The sequence below is a fragment of the Serinus canaria genome, chromosome Z (assembly GCF_022539315.1).
Source record: "Serinus canaria isolate serCan28SL12 chromosome Z, serCan2020, whole genome shotgun sequence".
Lineage (NCBI taxonomy): Eukaryota > Metazoa > Chordata > Aves > Passeriformes > Fringillidae > Serinus > Serinus canaria.
This window is the reverse complement of record NC_066343.1, coordinates 53582124-53596087: the sequence shown is the minus strand read 5'-3', so window position 1 is coordinate 53596087 and position 13964 is coordinate 53582124. Positions and strand designations below refer to the sequence as shown.

Here is a 13964-nt window from a genome sequence, read left to right as displayed (position 1 = left end):
CATAGGCTAACTTTCCAAACCCCAAAGAAAGAGAAAATTTCAGCTTTAGGATGTACTCTGGTTCATGCAGAAGAGTTTACACAAAAACTGTGTTCCCATTCTAGGGTGCTTACAGAAATACACAAAAAAATTACAGTAAAACTGGCCTTTTACAGAACCCCCTGAAGCTGATCAGAGATACTTAGAGAGGTGATGACACTTTTTCTTGTCTCTATGCCAGTCAAGAGTATTAGATTGTTTACACTCCCATGAAAGCTATGCAAACACAATTCAGATCTCTAACTGAAACACTCTGAGCTCTGCCTAACAGCATAAGGCAATTATGGAACAACTGAAAAATAAATACCATTCAATACAGATGCACTGCTAATATAAAACCAGTGCCTTGCAATGCAAGTTGTCGTGGAGCTGCGACCACTCACCTGCTTATTGCTCTTGGCATAGCTGAGTCCTATCCCTTGCACAGTTTGTCCCGTATATCCTGGAGGACAGGTCTCACATCGGAAACCTGGAGCAGTGTTCACACATCGCACACCAGGGAAGCAAGGGTTGTAACGACACTGCAAAGAAAAAACGGACCAAGCACAGGTTCATGCTTCAGTAACATCTGACTGTGAGTACAGACCTCCCACCAAAGGCAATGCTACATTCAGCACCTCTACGTCCTCTGTTCAGAGAGGGCCTAGAGAGGAAACCATCTCTGCAGGTATTTCTGACCTCAGTAATCTTCAGCTATCTCTGTAATTTAAATAACATTTGCAACCTTCCATTACAGCATGTAGCTGATGTCCTAAACTCTCATCCTGAATCCTTCCTTTGGCTGGGAAGATTCAGATCCCTTGGAGGCTGAAGGCTCCAGACCACAATATCAGGAAAGCCACATAACTCCAAGCCTCCAAACACCCCTTCTAACGTGTTTTGTACACACAGAAGTGGCAGCAGCATTTTCCTTCATTTCTATTTGGACAAATCTCATAGCCAAGGAAGGAATCCAAACATAAGCCAGATAAGCAGGGATGTGTCAGTGGCATCCACACATTCTAGACTGGAGGCTCACAGACAATCCTTGGAACGTCTCCCAAAATATCACATGTCCACAAAATCACCCTTGGCCTGAAGGCACCACTCACTTCACTGCTTTATCCAGTTTTACAAAACAGCTGTGACCGATTTCACTGGTCTCGTGGGTGCCAGTGTGGGAAACACATCCTGCATTGCTGCCTTTCCAACATCAACAACTAGCTGCTAGGCTATGTTTGTAAGAGTACCAAAACCATCAACCCGCCATCCTGCTACACAGGCCTCAAAGACAACAGTGTGAGTAACATGAGTAACATGACAAAGGAGTACTAAAAAGTTTTAAAAAATGCCTTTTTTTCCTCCTTCCATCACTAATAGAAAAACTTATGCAAGATGCAGGGAGAACAAACCAGACAATATACACATACAAGAGACCTACAACTTGTAACCAAACACACACACACATGGAAGCAAGAAAAGGTATGTTTAATATCAAAGTGTGTTTGACAGAAAGATTTGTTAATAGTACATCAGTCAGTAATATGAGGAAAATGGCAAACCGAGGACAGACATTTTGTGCCTCCTTATTTTGTTGTGGATTCTTTGTTGTAGACAGCAGAGGGCACCCAAATTACACAGCACAGAGAGCAGGGCTGCAGCTCCCAGGATTATGGGCACCAGAATACCAAAGTAATGTCTTCAAACTGGTAATGAATTAGGGAAGGTACTGCAGAGATATTGACACACCCAGGGAAGATGATGGCAGCTCTTAGGGATCTTCGAGATTTGTCTTTGCCAGATTTTGTACAATGCTTTCTTTTAAAATGCCTATTATCAGGAAGCACAGAAATAGTTTGTTCATAAAAGGCTTTAAATAAATTAAAAAAAAAAAAAAACAAACCAAAACCAACCAACCAAACCAAAAAATTTTCCTGCATATCAGCTAACTCAGGAAAACAAATAACATGACACATCCCCCTCATTAGACAATTCAAAATTATTGCCATTTATTGCTTCTTTATTTCTCCCTGTGCAACTCTAATTAAAAATCCAGCTGATTAGGTAGGTATTTCCTGGTGAAGAAAACTGCTCTTGACAAGGTGGCATTTTAATGGCAGTGTCCACATAAAGACCTCATAATAAGCAAGACTTTATGACACAATTTTGGCAAAAATTCCTTGCTGTTTCTAATGTGAAAGCAGGTGGTCTGCCATGTGGAATGGTGGCAAGAAGATGAAGGTATATAAATCTCCAGTGATTAGAGCCTTACTGCTAACAGACAACACTTTAATATAAAGCCATCTCTTTTTCCACCACTGCTGTAATTGGTAGAGTTGCTCCAACCCTGAAAATGGCAGGGAGGAGATTATTGCCATGCTTTGCCTCAGTCTGAAAATAGCTCAGGAGGTGAAACCCATCCGAACTGGCAGGCTCCAACTAGGCTGGCTTGAGCCTCACACCATGGCTGTCTGTAGCATGAAACACGTACCACAGCTGTCATGAGTCCATCACTTGCATTCACATTTCAGAGCTTCACCTCCATTTTTTGCACCTTCTGTTGCAGCAGACACAGTTCATGCCAGGTAAGGCAAAACAAGTGACATTGCCAATGCCTCAGGAAACTGCCACCTCAACTCTATTTCTCTCTCCAGTGCTTTTTGCAGACAGGTATAAGGCACATCAAATCCTCTCCTGATGGTCTTCAGGAGGGAGAAAATCAAAAGAGCAGTCAAAGCACATTTCCTGTTGGCTAGGAAGGAGAAATAGGGAATTGCTTTTGCTATTTTACATTATTAAACAGGTACACTGATAGAACTGTGTTATCCACAGGCACAGTTTATGACCTAATTCTGCTGGTTCCTTGGTCTACTACATCCAGGTACTTTTTCACAAAAAAGACTAAAGAGTAACGGTGAAAAACATCCCACAGAAAAAAATGCAGTGAACCTGTAAGTGGTTTTGTTGTTTCTGTTTCGAGTGTCACATTCCAATTAACACAGGTTTTCTTTAATCATTTAAGATACTGTAGATTTCCTCAATACAAGCAAGCTCTGAATTTCTAACATATAGCACAAGAAAAGAAGTAGATTTAGGTCAACATTATCAGATTTCAACACAAACGCAAAGAAGCAAAAGGAACAATGCAATGATTGTTTAACTTCTTTCATAGACTTCTAAGGTAAGGATGCAAACATGACTCCAGTTTGGGTTGCAGAGAAGACTTTGGTCTCCAAGGCTGGTTCAGAAGCACAAAAATTTAAAGAAACAAAGCCCATATTTAAAAAAACAAAAATGCTTCTGCAGAAGCTACAGCATCTTCTTGTGGAACAGAAATGACAATGTCAAAAGTGTATTTTGGTTGGGTTGAGGTTCTGGGTTTTTTCCCAAACATTAAGCTTCTTTAAGTCACTTCTCAACTCACCAGAGGGGTTCAAGTTTTCACACACATAACCTCCATAAAGTTGAAGAAACAGCAAAACAGGGATATAAAATCAAATCAGAATGAATTAATATTCACTGTGCAAGCAGTCATTAAATGCTGAAGACAGAAAGTATTAGCAACCCATTGATATCTATGAAACAGTTGCTTTTTAGTTTTTTTCTTTTTAATTCAGTGAATGTAACTATTTTACCTCATCAATATCTGAGCATGTAACTCCATTTCCCGTGAGTCCTTCAGGGCAGGGCCCACACTGAAATCCCTCTGCTGTCTCCATACACCTCACTCCCCTGAAGCAGGAATTAACTTCACATTTCGGTTTAGTGCGCCTAGGAAGCTGAGTTGGAAAACTCACAGTGCCTAAACCTTTAATGCAGAGAGAACAACAGTTTCAGTGGTTGAAAGAAATGTTCATCATGGCGCACAGCTGGCAAGCATTCTGAAGAAATTCCCAAGACACTTCATGTCTCTGTATTGTATTGCTGCCGCCAGCTGTGCTGTGGCTGAAAGGCTCCATCCCAGGAATGGCTCAGGAACTCACTGTGTCCCCAGCAAGGGGAATCTGAGGCTATTCTTCTAGGTTCACATGCTTCTCCTGGCTACATATGGCAGTCTTCCTTCTACGTCTGTCCTAAAAGAGATCTGCTGATGGCCAGGACAGGAAACTCTGAAAGTCTGTGACCTCAGATCAAGGGACTCAAGTATAAAGTACAAATATAGGGCACTTTTCTGGCTAAAGTGGTAACACCACAACTCCATAGGAAAAACTATGTTCTGGATTCACAACAGCTTCTCTGACAGTCTACAGATAAGAGGAATAAAGAAGAAGCAGCAGACAGCCCACAAACACAGCAGGACTATGCAAGTACACGGGCTTAGGTACACAGAGACTAGCCAAAGACAGGTCCTTCTGAGACTCAGGTACAGAACCTTGGTACCTGCAGGATTTTGACTTGTCCTTTGGCACTTACATATAAAGGTTACCCTGCCTAGAGCTCAGTTTGAGTTTTGATGAGGCTGAAAGACTGTGAGAATAAACCAGCTAAAAGGCCTGATGAATTTAAGACCTTTCATCTCACACAGTAAGGGAGTATACTGGTTTTTATACTGACTGCACTTGTGTATTGATTGTCAGTTGTGTGTGATGCAGGAGGGCCACGCAGTAGCATTTAGAAAAGTATGCATTTTTTTTCATGTAGAGAAAAGATTAAGACCACCTTTTGGGTCTTACTGATGTTACTGCCTAGTGACTGCCTACTCAGAATCAGACAAACTTCAGGTGGACTGCATGGGATCTTCCTCAGACTCATAATACCAGCCAGAGCAGAATATGATTTCTCCTTTGTCCTTCTACTAAGATTGTGCATGAGATAGCTGGGAGACAGTGTCTCCCTCCACCAGAACATGGGGCACAGCTTTGTGGCAGAGTGAGAACTGACAGTACAGCCTGAGTGGTACTGCTTGGTTTAGTGGCATTTTATCCTCCAATACATATTGTTGGGTCTGTGGAAGCTTTTTCTCTAATGAAAATCTATTTTAAATTTGTGTCCAAATACAGATACACCTTTAACTTTGGACACAGTATTTTTTAAGAAGTATTTTTTAGAAACCACATAAAGCTAATGTCATCAATACTAGTTTTAAAACAACTCTGATCTCTTCTAGATTACCACCAATAACAGGAATACTCACCACATGCTTGGCACTCAGCTATGGTATTTCTCAGGAAAGTTGTTTCTTTGACCTTGAGAATATAAAAAATAAATGTTATTTAGGTACAGATAATTCCAGTTTGCACTTGGCTGACAGAAGAACCATTAGTCCCCAAGATGCCACTCAAACCTTGCAACACAGGTAATTGGTCTTAAACAAGATGCTTAAATTGGTCTTAATAAAATTAAGGATATGGATAATGGATGTACTTAGGTTCAGACTTTATCAAAGGTCTAAAGGTCCTTGTTTGACCAAAGGAAATGTGCCACCAGCAAGTGAAACAAATGCAATTTCGGTTCCATGCAACAGACTCACAACTATCTAACAGTGAGCCAGGATGGCTACTCTGCTTCCTCACCAGGCACTAAATTTTCTGGATCTCAATAAGCAGGCCCCATACACTCCCACTTTCAATGATCCTCCCTTGCAAGCACAGGGTACCAGGACCTATATGGTTATTTCTTCTTGATTGTGTCATGCCTTCAAGGCAATAACTCTAGACAGGAGTTTAGTGCTTACCCAAAGTCTGTGCTGACTCTATCAAAGGAGCAAAACTGGGATATTTCACACCAAAGCCTCTGTACATTACCTGTTGTCTAAGAAGGTCTTTCACATCACCCAGCAGTTGGTTCATCTGAATCATTTGACCCATCAGCTGCCTATTAAAATCACCTGCAGGGAAACAGCAATGAAAAAGAATGAACAACATAACTCTTCTTTATTTGTCATGGTAATTTCTGAGATATAAGATAGAAACCTCATGAAGAGACATAGAGGGCAGGCACTACTGTTATGCAAGTCCTGTAGAAATCATCAGAGCAAACACAGTATTTACCTCAAATTCTATAGTGTGATTTTCATTAACTCAAGGCTTTTGTGGACTGAACTCCTCATATACCACAGAAATGGGCAAAGCAGAAAGGTCTCCACAGACCACAGAAAAATAAGATCACGATTCTTCTACTATTACTTCAGTGTTTAGGCTCTCCTAGGCAACTACTGCCACTGGTTCCTCTCAAGGCCTGAGACCAGCAACCCTAAGCTAAAACATCAGGATTTCAGAACTTGGTGTGGTGTTTGTGATAACCCACTTGGGGCAGGAGGGCAAGGTGAGGCCATGAAGCATATGTGCATGCAATGGGAAGACACCCTGTGTAAGTGAATTCCATGTCACAGAATCAGAGTCATAGAATCCTCAGTGTTGGAAGACACCTTTAAGATCATGCAGTCTAACCATCCACCCAACACTACCACTGTGACCCCTAAACCAGGAAACCATCACCTTAGCACCAGATACAGCCACCATCTGAACACCTCCAGGTAATTCCACCACCTCCCTGGGCAACTTATTCCAATGCCTGACCACCCTAATAATGAAAAAATATTTCTAATATCTAAGCTGAGTCTCCCCCGCCTCAGTTTAAGGCCATTTCCTGATGTCCTCCTACTGCAGACATGGCAGAAGAGACCGGTGCCCACCTGGCTATACCCTCCTCTCAGGTGGTTGTAAAAGCAATGAAGTCTCCCTGAGCCTCCTCTTCTGAAGACTGAACAAACCCAGCTCCCTCGGCTGTCCCTCATGACACATCTTCTAGTCCTTCCACCAGCCTTCACTGAACACACTCCAGCACCTCAATCTCATATTTAAGATGAGGAGCCCAAAACTGAACACAGGATTTGAGGTGCAACCTCACCAACCCTGAGTACCGGGGGTTGATTACTTCCCTGGTCCTGCTGGCATAGCACAGTTGTAACCACTACTGATTCATGCATATTTTTCAAAGTGAAGTTACCCAGCTTTCTGAGCAAGCTCACTGTGAAGCTCTGAGAACACGTCAACAGCGCTTGCTCTGACAAAACAGTGTTTTTAGTAACTGCAACAGTCACTTGGCTTTTCTTCTCAAGGGCAGCTCATCACACTGCACAAGTTTCATGGCTGCATTTGCTTCTGACAGGTGCAGATTTTGTATGGACTCACAAAACATCTACTTAACACACTGTGAACTCATACCAAAAGTTGGTCTTCAATACCAAGTAACAATAAAAGACCTGTAAGACAAGACCAAATGTTACATCTGTAATGAGCCATAGGAAGGACCAGATCAAACCCAAAATCTTCACAGAATCTTTCAAATTAAAATCTTTTAATCTCTTAAATGAAACACTGGTTTTGAGCCAGTGACAGAGAAGAAGCAGAAAGTGTGTTTAGCACAGTAGCTTGTATTTGCTTCTCTTTGCAGCTTACTTATCAATTTGTACCTCTCAAGAAGATATTTGTTTCAAAGTCTGTATCTAAAAATAAACTTCACAAATACATGCTCTTCCACAGTCTAGGCGGGCAGGATATTTTGATATTATGCCTGATAGCTTCAGGGAGTTTATTCACATGTTATTTTTGTGAGTACTGAAAGCTTATATGAAAAATGTGTCTCTTAATGTTTACCTCATTGTTTTGTACTTCAAAGCATGTCTAACTGTTTTCAAACACTCTAATGGGAACCATCCAAATCCTCACACACAAAGTTTTTTTCACTTTGTATTTTTTCATCCAAACACTGAACAAGTCTGAAGTCAGGAATCACCTGTTTCTTCAGAGCCTGCTTCTGTTCAAGTCCTAGTCTTGCCATATTTTTATTTGGGTGACAACAACAGGATATAATATCATGGGTATTTTAGAATCCCTCAGAAGAACCTGGCACACAGGCTGTCAGGCCAGATGCTAGGGTCTGTTCTTGTTTTATCTTTAAAACAAAGGCTCATTTAGGCATTATTGATTGAAACCTGAAAAAAATTCTCAAGACTTCAGATGGTGTTTTCTGGCTAGTATCTAAATCAAAACCAGACCTATTCTGTAGTTAAGTTTTGCAGACTGCTGAACATTAAGGTGGACTAAACTGGTTAAACTGCCATGAACTACACGCCCTGTGTGCAAATTTAGACAGAGCAGAAACAGCTGAATACACCTAGTTTTGGATTTTTTCTCTTCCATTAAAAGTAATTCCAACAGCAGGACCCACTTATAGCAGAATAACCAGTGTTTAGAGATAAGTACTCAGAGAGGCTTTTAAGGAAGCTGTCAGTCCACAATATAGTGGATCCAGGAGAAAGCAGGTAAGCAAACGGTACCAGCATGAAGCTATAGAGTTATCTAGCCCTTCCAGGTAGCCTCTCTCATCCATACCCCGAACATTTTATAAGGCAACTCCCCAGTTCAGCTAGTCCGTACCGCCAGCCCGTGATTCTTGAGTCATTAACAATATGATTAACAGAGTGGCTTTCACAGTAATAACTAAGTTCGGAGACTGCTCTGAAGTATGACTGACCAACTGGGAACTGAAGTCCCCATCTTTCTCTTGCCAGGATGTTGCAGTATAGAAGCAGCTTCAATCCACAGCCAATTGGCCCCAGCATGCACAAACACTAGCCACAGTGAAACACCTCATAGCTGTTGCTGCTACCTCTCTTAGGAACAACAGCTCTCTGGCTCAAGCAACACATTTGCTCCTGTCTGTGTCATTCAAATCCTGAATTGTCATTCTAAGAGAATGACACCCATAGAATCATGGAACAGCCTGAGTTGGGATGGACTCATCAGGATTATCGGGTCAAATCCTGGCCCCACATGGGACAATCCCAAGAATCACACAATGTGCATGAGAACATTGTCCAGCTTCTTGAACTCTGGAAGATTGTGGTTTCTTGTCCAGAGAGTGAAACAGGATTATCGTACAGATGATGACTGACAATAAAAAACGTTTCTGAACAGCCTATACTCTTTCACCAAAGAAGATGTACATACAAGCTTTATGTGGAATTAAGAAGAGACAGGTTCCAAGTAAACAGAATGAAATATTCCTCAGATATGTGATAAATTTCTTGACCATGCATTTAAAACTGACTGGACAGATTCATGGACAAAAACACATATTGAATACAAACCACAAAGACAACACCACTGAGTCAAGAGCTCTGAATAACATAAACTGGAGAACAGTGAAGCATTCAGAGAAAGCCACACTAAGACTCCATTCTATCATTTTCTTGCCTGTGGGTCTATACTGACATACTGTCTCTAACAGCGACTTGTTTAAAGAACCTTTGGTCTGGTGCAACATAGCCTTTTTTTTATACTTTGTCAGGTTCAGGTACCCTACATGAATTATACAACCTTCTAAGGTTCCTTGGGACCAGAATGATCTTGTGATGATGATCACATGCAGCATATTAATCTCATCTACCAAACCCTTGCACCTTGCATTCTATTTTCCTACCCAAACACAAAAATCCGAATATACATCTTCAGCCTGTGTCTGATCATCATAATCTCATCCCACTGCTTAGGTGTCTCAGCGTCACAGACTGAACGTGGAGGTAATGCTGCTGTGAGAGAAATGAGCAACAACCAGGCACACAGTCAAAGCCATGTGCAGTTACTCAGGTCCAAAGCCCACCCAAGGATTTTCCAATTAATATGAAAGCACACATTTTTACCAAGATATTAGGTCTTACCCCCCTATACAGCTGAACATTTGCATTCCAGCTTTTCCTGGCAGTAGGCAAAATTGACATTATCTGATGTATCACTGCCATAGAATGGCATAATGATGCATACACAAAGTCCAAGGCAGACAAGTTAAAGTTGCTGTTGGAATGCACAACTTTTCTTTTGGTGGATTAGACTCTGTGGACTTTGGCTGTATTTATGTGAGTAGTTGGGTACTCTTATTATTATTGACACTAATTCCACTTGAAAGTTAAAAGCAACTGAATTTGAGAGTCTAAGCCAGGTGGAAGCAGCCACAGAGAGATAGTCTGTCTGTATATTGCCATTTGCATTATTGATTAGTGACCAAAAAGTTAAAAATGAAAAAGCTGCAAGTTAGTCATTTGGAAACTCACAATAGGAGAGCTGACAGTTTTTGCAGAAGAAAACACTGAATTACCCTTCTGTTTCATGTTTCAAATGCCTGTTGGTTTAGTGAAAAAGAGAGATAAAATTCATTTTTATATCATATCCTGGAGGATAAAATTCATTTTTTATCTAAGCGTATATATGTTAAGAAGCAAGGAAATAGAAGTATCTGGAACTAAGGATTTACAAAGATAGAAGGTAGACCAGATTTTTTTACCACCACACACCACTGGTGCCTAAATTCATGTGACATACCAAGGATGCTCTCATAAAATTTCTGCATCTTGTCTCTGCTCCTATCAAAACTAGCAATGCTGCAGGGTTGGGTTTCGCAGGGGGACAGGAAAGGGTGCAAGAGAGAACATATCATTAATCCTATTTCAAACCTTAAACGCTGAGTTTCCTTCCTATGGTTGTCATATATTAACATATTCCATGCACAGTGTGAACCCATTCTTCTCCCTCACACCCACAGCAGAAAGGCAGATAGAACAACTGCAGATGGGACAGTCTAGCACAGGTTTTCTGTGTCCAGAGGTCAGGAAGCACCCTCACCTAACACAGGGGATTGCATGAAGCCCCTGAGCCCCTTCAGCAGGTGACAAAAGCCTTGGCTAAATTGCGGCAGGACTAATGGCTACTCTGCAATGGCTTTTCCCACACAGACATACAGGCTCTGTAGCCATGGTAGAAACATTTTATTTAGTCTCCTGCAATCTTCTTCACATCTTGCTCCTCCCCTCTGGGTGATAGTCCAGCCCTCAACAAGAGACTGACACTGTCAGGGTGGATAAGTACATGGGTAGGTCTTGCTACTCCACTGATCTTCCTTTCACACAACCTGTAGCAATGTACCCCATTTAGCACTACTTTACATCTGCAATTGTTTGCAATTTGAATACTTAAAATATTATTAAGCTGACACAAACAGATCATCATCACAAAAATTTGCCTTCCAAATTAGGCTAAAAAACCCCTTTTAATCATAACAGACTTGTCTTTCACTAAAACAACAATTGCATTATCACCGGCAAGAGTTTTACCTCCAAACACAGCTATTTCTAAAACATTTACAGGAAATTGTCATAGCTATAATTTAGTAATAATAAATAATTGTTATTACTTGACAATAGGCTTCTTCACATTTTCAATATCCATCACATTGGTTTCCTTTCACTGGTATCATTAAGAATAATTTAAACTCCCAACTGCAGGCCTTACCAGTGTACTGAGGTACAGGCTCAATTTGTTGAAGAAAACAATCCTGCAGGTTTCCCACTTCAGCAAGGGTTCCTCCAGTTACCAGCTTTAGCTCATCTAGTGTATCCTGGGTTTACAAGAAAAACAGAGCTCACAATTCTGGTATAACAATGGGAAGAATATGAAATATCAGACAAAGTAAATTAATTATTTTAAGAGGGGGAGTCCATTTGCTACACATGCAGGGATCCTACATCATTCCCTTCAGGACCACCCATTACCATTTGAACTGTATAAAATCTCTAATCTTTGCCTTGCAGATTTTTGCATGGCTGTGGTTTTATTTCAAACTCTTTTTTTACTGTTCCAATTAATATCATCTCACATCCTAGAAGTTCCCATATTTCTGTGGCATATGACTTTTTTTAAGTACATCCAAAGCTGTGGTTTTTTTTTTCCTCTCCTCTCAAACAGGTACATATATTAATGTCAGAAATATGGGCACATCAGTCATTCTCCATAAAAACAAGCTCACTTCCAAGCCTGTAATGAAACAAAGTAAGTGGGAAACCTTGGGGGCAGAATGCCTTTGTACCTTCTAATAAGTATTTTTGATTAATGATGATGGAAGATGCTGTGGAAGACACTGTTTATCTCAGGCTGCTGATAGGGAGATGACAGGAAGCTTTATCAACTCCTGGTTGACAGACAGAGGAAGAAAAGCTATTGCAGTCAAAGAGATGAGGGTTTCAGTCTGGCACCACAAGAGCTCTCCCTTTCTTTTGTCTTTCTTAGTCTCTTGGCATATCATGAAGAGGAAAGCCACATACACAGACAAGCACTGCTCATACAGAACAGCTGTAAGAAGCCAGTGAAGAGCTGCCCTTACAGCATTAGCTAAGTCATCACAAAAAGTCCACTCCCCAAAGAACAACTAGATTGAAATGAAAGAGGCAGTAAGTTTTGAAAAATTTATTTTAAAAGCTAAAAATTACGTCTAAAACAAATAGCATAAATATTATAGGGTTCATGTGAGCTAAGATTTCACCTGCTCCATGGGGAACTTCTATTTACATTTACTTCACAACTTAATATTAAAGTATTGCTGTACAGAGCTTGGCTGCTGTGAGGACTGAGGTTTGAATTCAGTGATCCAGAGGTTTAGTGGTGATCCCTTTAAGTCCTTAGCCTGTTCTCAGCTTCCATGCTCACCTGTGGCTTCTCCTGGAGAGTGCGCAACTCAGCTGCCATCACCTTCTGAGACAGTGCTGAAAATGGTTTTGGCAAGTCCTCAATGGAACCTACTTGCAGGCAATCCAGATACAATTCTATCGTGCTCAACCCCTGCTGCAGGCCACTCAGCCACAAGATGACAGCATGGGGTTTCCCATCAGCCAGCTGGATGTTGCTAAAGATCACAGAATTCAGCCTTCCATCACTCTTCAAATAGCGTAGCACCGCTAGGACAAAACACACAGAAGGACTTTCAGAGGGTAGCAGACAGCCCAAGGCTGATCAAGGAACATCCTGTGGAAATCTGCAGTTGCTCTGGTATTTTTCCACATGTCCACTTTTGTAAATGCATCCCATATGCAGACACAATGGTAATAATAAATGGGACATTGACTCTCAAAGCAGTACTAGCAGGATGCTTGCATGACATTTGTGAAGCTCTGCTGCCTGTGCTGAGTTTTCCTCTGCTTTGTCCAGGCCTCTCTAAATGGCTTAACCAAAGTCACTTTACCGGCCATAACGCGCTACAAGGCAAGCGGTAAAGTTACAGAGAACCCCCAGTAAGCACTTTGGTATGGACATACCTGACAGACCCAGAGATACTCTGTAGCAGAAGTGCACAACTAGAAAATCAATTCCAGTGATGCCTACTGCATACAGTGGAGCCGTCTAAGAGTGTATGCAGATGCATAATTAAAAATCAAAGGAAGCATATTTCCAAACCAATAACCTGCACTTCTCTGTAACACTCAGTAAAACCAAAGTATCATGCAGAAAAGGCATACTCCACTTCTAGGGATGACTAAACCTTTTCTCAACTCTTTTTAAAAGCATTAGTGACTGACCTACCTGATAAAAACTCTCGTTTTATTAAATAAAATGCACCATCAAAAATACCCACAACAGCAGACAAATACTCTTACAAAAAATACCCGCTGAGTAATTTTGAAAAGAACGTCTCTTTCCTAAGGAAATTGGATCAGTAAGCTAGAATCTGTGAGTCAGATCTCTAAGATCAGCTAGCTAGTTCTCTCCACAAAATCTCTCCCTGGCTTTCCAACTGCATATCTGCAGAAGCAACAAGCTGAATGCATCTGGACAGTGTATAACTACTCTGCAATATCAGACAGACCTTCAAAGATCCCACTGATCACCAGCTGCCAGTCTCTTATTTCCTGATTGCAACAGTTATGCGCATGAGGAATCAAGCTGCAGAGACATCAGGCATCTAAATATTTACGAGCTGGCTCTTGCTAAAGTCTGAAATTCACAGATGGCTGCTACAGTTGCATCAAGTGAGAGCTCACAAACGATCAAAGTCAACCAAAAATTGTGGATGTAGTGGAGGTAAAAGCTCATACTAGCTTTGGACCTAATAAAAGCTACATACTTCCAAAACAATCCAATTTCTATTCATTTAACAATTCTTTCCACTACTGATATAAT

General features: G+C 41.1%; 1 protein-coding gene across 1 annotated transcript in view; it reads right to left on the bottom strand.

The window, feature by feature from the left end:
* The window catches only part of THBS4 (thrombospondin 4), a 40089-nt gene that overhangs the window by 18980 nt on the left and 7145 nt on the right, over nucleotides 1–13964 (bottom strand). The window contains exons 3-8 of the mRNA XM_030237215.2: nucleotides 12498–12745; nucleotides 11307–11412; nucleotides 5763–5845; nucleotides 5153–5204; nucleotides 3654–3826; nucleotides 423–560 (exon numbers count right to left, since the gene is read on the bottom strand). Of these exons, the coding sequence (XP_030093075.1) occupies nucleotides 423–560; nucleotides 3654–3826; nucleotides 5153–5204; nucleotides 5763–5845; nucleotides 11307–11412; nucleotides 12498–12745 (800 nt within the window). The remainder of the gene's footprint in view (nucleotides 1–422; nucleotides 561–3653; nucleotides 3827–5152; nucleotides 5205–5762; nucleotides 5846–11306; nucleotides 11413–12497; nucleotides 12746–13964) is intronic.